This window comes from Microcaecilia unicolor, chromosome 6 (assembly GCF_901765095.1).
Source record: "Microcaecilia unicolor chromosome 6, aMicUni1.1, whole genome shotgun sequence".
Classification (NCBI taxonomy): Eukaryota; Metazoa; Chordata; class Amphibia; order Gymnophiona; family Siphonopidae; genus Microcaecilia; species Microcaecilia unicolor.
The window spans coordinates 178,680,862-178,686,834 of record NC_044036.1 but is presented as its reverse complement, the minus strand read 5'-3'; the positions used below and the strand labels follow the sequence as shown (position 1 = coordinate 178,686,834).

At 41.7% G+C, this 5,973-nt stretch overlaps 1 protein-coding gene across 1 annotated transcript; it reads left to right on the top strand.

The window, feature by feature from the left end:
* Positions 1-2,638: 2,638 nt before the first annotated feature.
* On the top strand, positions 2,639-5,728 carry TLR9 (toll like receptor 9). Its single transcript, XM_030206776.1, has one exon. The coding sequence runs from the start codon at positions 2,639-2,641 to the stop codon at positions 5,726-5,728; it is 3,090 nt and encodes a 1,029-aa protein (XP_030062636.1).
* Positions 5,729-5,973: the final 245 nt, after the last annotated feature.

The following is a 5,973-nucleotide window of genomic DNA, read 5'->3' as shown; positions in this document are numbered from 1 at the left end:
TGCCAGTGAAAGAACAGTGTGTGTCTCTGTTAGGGAGTAGATATGTGTTTTATAAACAGTGAATGAAAAAAGAAAGGGACCCTATGCATTTTACTTCATAAATAGCACCACAGTAACTCATGTTAAATCAAATTTTCAGTAAATGTGCAGACATGAATTGAAAACTGAATCAATGTAATCTATATCAACTATTAAATGTAAGCCACATTGAACCGAAACTCGTTTTTGGATAATTATGGGATATGAATAAATAAATAAATAAAACAAGGCAATAGCAATACTCATTACCACACCCTAATGTTGTTGTCACATACCTCGTAAAAAATTGGAGTGAAACATAAACAGATAACCAGTGTACATTTAGCAAAAACTTATGAGACCTTTTTCAACTTGTAACAAAACTACTCTTGTAAAGCAAATGACACTGTTAATTTCAGTTACAGAATTTGGTCAAAATGTCCTCCACTGTTTTATTACAGTGTCAGCCATGCGCTGATCAAGTTCTTCAATGCAGTCACTATCGTTCTGACATTCTGTTGTATCAGTTTCATCACTCTTTTTCAGAAACTTAAATCTCACAATGTCCAATTCTTTGTTGGAAATTCAGCAAGAAGTCATTTCATATCATAATGTTTAGTTTTCGCAAAACTTGATAGCAGCTCTATCTTCTTTAATAAACATCATTTTCACAATTAATGTAAACAACAGCATCACATTGACATTATTTTTGCATGGTAGAAAAAGTAAGTAAGCAGTGAATCCGTTATGCAAAGTGTTGGTTGACATTTATTTTGGTATACATTACCTAAGTGGTCCTTTTACTAAGGTGCGCTGAAAACTGGCCTGCAGTAGTAGACACTGTTTTGGGCGTGCACAGAATTATTTTTCAGCGCACCTACAAAAAATGTTTTTTAAAAATTTTTTGCCAAAAATGGACATGCAGCAAAATGAAAATTGATCACGTCCATTTTGGGTCTGAGACTTTACCGCCAGCCATTGATCTAGTGGTAAAGTCTCACATTGTAACCAGGCGTTAATGACCTACATGCATCAAATGCTACTTGGCGTGCATCCGAAAATACAAATTATTTTTCGGATGCGTGTATCGGACGCGCGCCAAAAATGAAATTACTGCAAGTGCCACGCGGTAACTCCATTTTGGCACGCATAGGTGCTTACATGGCTTTGTGAAAGGTCCTAAATTTACTTAAATTATACTGTTAAATGTGTGCCTCATGCTCTCGGGTTAAGTACATAAGTACATAAGTAATGCCACACTGGGAAAAGACCAAGGGTCCATCGAGCCCAGCATCCTGTCCACAACAGCGGCCAATCCAGGCCAAGGGCACCTGGCAAGCTTCCCAAATGTACAAACATTCTATACATGTTATTCCTGGAATTGTGGATTTTTCCCAAGTTCATTTAGTAGCGGTTTATGGACGTTCTTTAGGAAACCGTCTAACCCCTTTTTAAACTCTGCCAAGCTAACCGCCTTCACCATGTTCTCCGGCAACGAATTCCAGAGTTTAATTACGCGTTGGGTGAAGAAGAATTTTCTCCGATTTGTTTTAAATTTACTACACTGTAGTTTCATAGCATGCCCCCTAGTCCTAGTATTTTTGGAAAGCGTGAACAGACACTTCACATCCACCTGTTCCACTCCACTAATTATTTTATATACCTCTATCATGTCTCCCCTCAGTCGTCGCTTCTCCAAACTGAAAAGCCCTAGCCTCCTTAGTCTTTCTTCATAGGGAAGTCGTCCCATCCCCGCTATCATTTTAGTTGCCCTTCACTGGTCAAGTGTTTGTAGCAACCCTGGGCCCAGGTGATCTGCAAACACCTGAACTTGAGACCATGAGGAACACGTAAACAACAAGGATGACAACATTTGGGAGTTCCCTTTTTTCCAATCGTGTATTTAGGTTAGCAGAAATGATGTGGGCATGCACAGAAACTTGCTACTCAGAAGATGCTAAAGTCACACACACAAAGAAGACAAGTGTCTAAAAGTGTGTGTGTCATATGGTGTGGAGAAAAAAACAGAACACAGTGCATTCCAGTGTTATATGCTGCTGGGGGTGCTGCTCAGAGGTTGTAGCATTGAAGGGGGGGTGATGTTGGATTCAGGGGGAGGAATGTAGGCGCATGCAGTTGATTATGGTAAGGATGAAACTCCTTTAATGAGACAATATTTTTGTTGTTTCAATATTATTTTGTAATTCAGACTTTTATTTGAAGAGGCATGTAATCAAATGAAATAAATGAGTTTTTCTTGTTGGGCAGACTGGATGGACCGTAGAGGTCTTTATCTGCCGTCATTTACTATGTTCATTTACTATACATGGGTCATTTTAAATACACACATTCTATGTATGCGTGAGCATGTTTCTTTTATATCTAGAAGTATGATATGGGTACATGGGATGGGATATAGGTGTCTATGCACTGGTCAGAAAGAGAGCATAGGCAACAGAGGGAAGGTGTGTGTATGAGTCTCTTTCCTACTCAAAGATAGAGTGCATGTATCATGAAGTGTGAGCTGGACTATGCAGCATGGTAGGACTGAAAAAGGAATTCTTGCTGATCTGTGCTCCTAACTAAGTTTTATTTGCCTGTATTTTAGGGCTGGAGAATGATGGGATACGTCCTTATCCTGACAAAGACTCTGTGCTCCATCAGCTGCAGCCTGCTAGAGTTTCTGCCATGCAGGAGTAATGGCTTTACTGGAATTAACTGTGCTGATCATGGCCTAGACACTGTCCCTTCCTTCTCATCCCTACAGGGACAAAACATCACCTCTCTAAACCTCATGTATAACCGACTCCAACTTCTGCACATGTCAGCCTTTGCTTCCTTCCCAAATCTTGTCCAGCTGAATCTGAAATGGAACTGTCCACCTCAGGCAATGAGAAGTGATTTTTATGTGGACTGTGGACTGACGATAGAGCCTAGGGCATTCATGTCCCTGCAGCATTTGGTGTACCTGGACCTTTCTGCCAATAGCTTACAGGACATCCCCTCCCTTCCTTCTTCCCTGCAGTACTTGAGCCTGAACCGCAACCATATCTTGACCCTGGATGCCAGTGCCCTCTCTCACTTGGAAAACCTGAGGGAACTATATATAGATGGAAACTGTTACTACAAGAACCCTTGTGCCTCCTCATTGATGATCTCCAGTGGAGCTCTCTCTCATCTAAGCAAACTCAACCGCCTCTCTCTAAAGTACAACAATATGAGTGATGTCCCTAGAAGCCTACCCCACAGCCTGAACAACCTCTATCTCTCCTATAACCAGATTACTTGGATCTCCAGAGACAGCTTTAGAGATCTTGTAAACCTTAGGGTTTTAGACATTGGTGGTAATTGCAGGAGATGTGATCATGCATCCAATCCCTGCATGGATTGCAATGGGTCCCTCCAACTGGACCTTGACTCTTTTCTCACTCTGCGGGACCTGGAGAGCTTAATGCTGAGGGACAATTCCCTCTATCATCTGGATCCTCAACTCTTTCAACCGCTGAGTAACCTCAGGATACTTGACCTAAGTGAGAACTTTTTATACAACATGATCAGGACTGGAACAGTCTTTGAACAACTTAAAAAGCTGGAAAAACTTTTCCTGTCATTTAATTATCATAAAAGGCTGATCTTTGATCGCCTGATCTTGGCACCGTCATTCAGACACTTAGAGTCACTAAAGGAACTGAGGATCAATGGCCTCTTCTTCAGAGCTGTAGATGAGGAGAGTATCCAGCCTCTGGCACAGCTGAGAAACTTTACAAGGCTCTTTCTGCAGCTCAACTTCATCAGCCAGATTAATCTGTCTGTATTTGGGAATTTACCTTCATTACTCCACATCGACCTATCAGATAATGGAATCATAAGTCCCTACCATAGAAAAACTCTCCCAGCTGCATCGACCAGAGAATATACTCCAAGATTAACTGGCCAGCAGCCATGGTCTCCAGAGACTAGTTTTATTTCATCCCTAGCATCAGAGAAAAGTCCCAGCATGAAAAGGCAGTTTCTCCAGGCTCCATACTTTTCGCCCAGTTGCAGTTTCTACCAAAAAACCCTGCAGTTAACAAGGAACAATCTTGTCACCATCATGCCTGAAATGTTTAAGAATCTTACAGACATTGATTGCCTCCAGTTGTCCTTCAATAGCATTAGCCAGACAGTCAACGGCCATCAGTTCATTGGCTTAAACAAACTAAAGATGCTAGATCTGTCCCATAACAAAATAAATCTTTACTTCAACTCATCCTTCTCAGAGCTTCCCCAACTGGAAGCTTTGGACTTGAGCTATAACAGTTATCATTTCCAGATGAAAGGCATTGGTCACCAGCTGACCTTTATTTCTAAAATGAAGGCTCTTGCTTTCTTGAACATGGCTTACAACAAAATTGCCAACCGGATATCAACAGAGATACACAGTGATTCCCTGCAGATCTTGCTCTTTGCTGGAAACCGTTTGAACACTATGTGGCAGCACGGGGACTTGTATCTGAAGTTCTTCTTCCACCTGACTAACTTGACCAAGTTAGACATTTCCAGCAATTATCTGCGAGTTTTGCATCCCAAAACTCTCGCCAATCTTCCTAAAACCTTGAAGATACTAATTGTTAAACAAAACCTGCTCACTTCTTTCAACTGGACATGTCTTACGCTACTCCCCAAGCTGGAAGTGTTGGATTTAAGTGTGAATAAACTGACATTTTTGTACAACACTAGCAACTTGTTTGCAGCTAGTCTTCAGAGTCTGGATTTGAGTTACAATCGCATTGACCGTATTGGTCAACACTTTTTTGTGAACACACCAGCACTGATCATTTTAAATTTAAGCTACAATTCACTGCAAGAGGTTAATAAGGACTGGTTTGAGGAATCTTTGCAGCACCTTGATTTGAGAGGCAACCCTTTGTTCTGCACCTGTGATTCCACTTTCTTTGAGTTCATTCTGAGTATCAATATTCAGATTCCTGATTTGACAAACAAGGTCACTTGTGGTTCTCCTTACCATCTAAAGAACAAAAGTGTCTTTAGTCGAGATCTACATTTCTGTTCTGATGATCAGATCTCTCTTTGCTTGTTCAGCATCTCTATGTTATTTATTTTCCTCCTCATGATGGGATCCACCCTGAAACACTTCCTAGGTTGGGATGTTTGGTACACATTCTACATCTGCTTGTCCAGTCTTTGTGTTCTTTACTCCAAACCCAGTGACTCAGAGGAATATGATGCATTCATTGCCTTTGATAAAACCCAGAAAGATGTGGCTGATTGGGTCTACAATGACCTACGGATCCGATTGGAGGAGAAAGGTCTACATCACTTCAGAGTATGCTTGGAGGACAGGGACTGGATTCCTGGGAAGTCTTTGGTGGAAAACCTTTGGGATTCAGTATATAGGAGCAAGAAAACAGTGTTTGTACTGTCTCGAGTGAAGCCAGTTAGTGGGCTCCTGCGGGTGGCTTTCCTGCTGGTGCAACAACGGCTGCTGGAGGAGCAGAAAGATGTAGTGGTGCTCATCCTTCTGGAACAGCTGCAGAGGAGATCCCGCTACCTGAGGCTGAGGAGGCGCCTGTGTAAGAAGACAGTCCTCTTCTGGCCCCAGGACCCCTGTGGGCAGCAGTACTTCTGGGGTCAGCTGTGTAGGGTGCTGGAAAAAGACAACCATACATTCTATGACCAGAACTTTAGTTTAGGGGTTCAGGACTATTGATAAACTTCATAGTTCACTTCAATAGGACATCCTTAAGAAAGATGAACAGCTGGGGCCATTTATGCAAATAGTTCATGATGCTGCATGAATTTGGAACCTGGAAAATGGCTGGTTAGCCTTTAACCTCTCTCTCTCTCTTCCTCTTTTACTTGTGGTGCCATCTGACAAACAGATTGCTTTGATGTGTCTTCAAGTGGTAGTCAGACTCAGCTGATCAGATAGTTTTGTGTTATAAGAGACAGTCT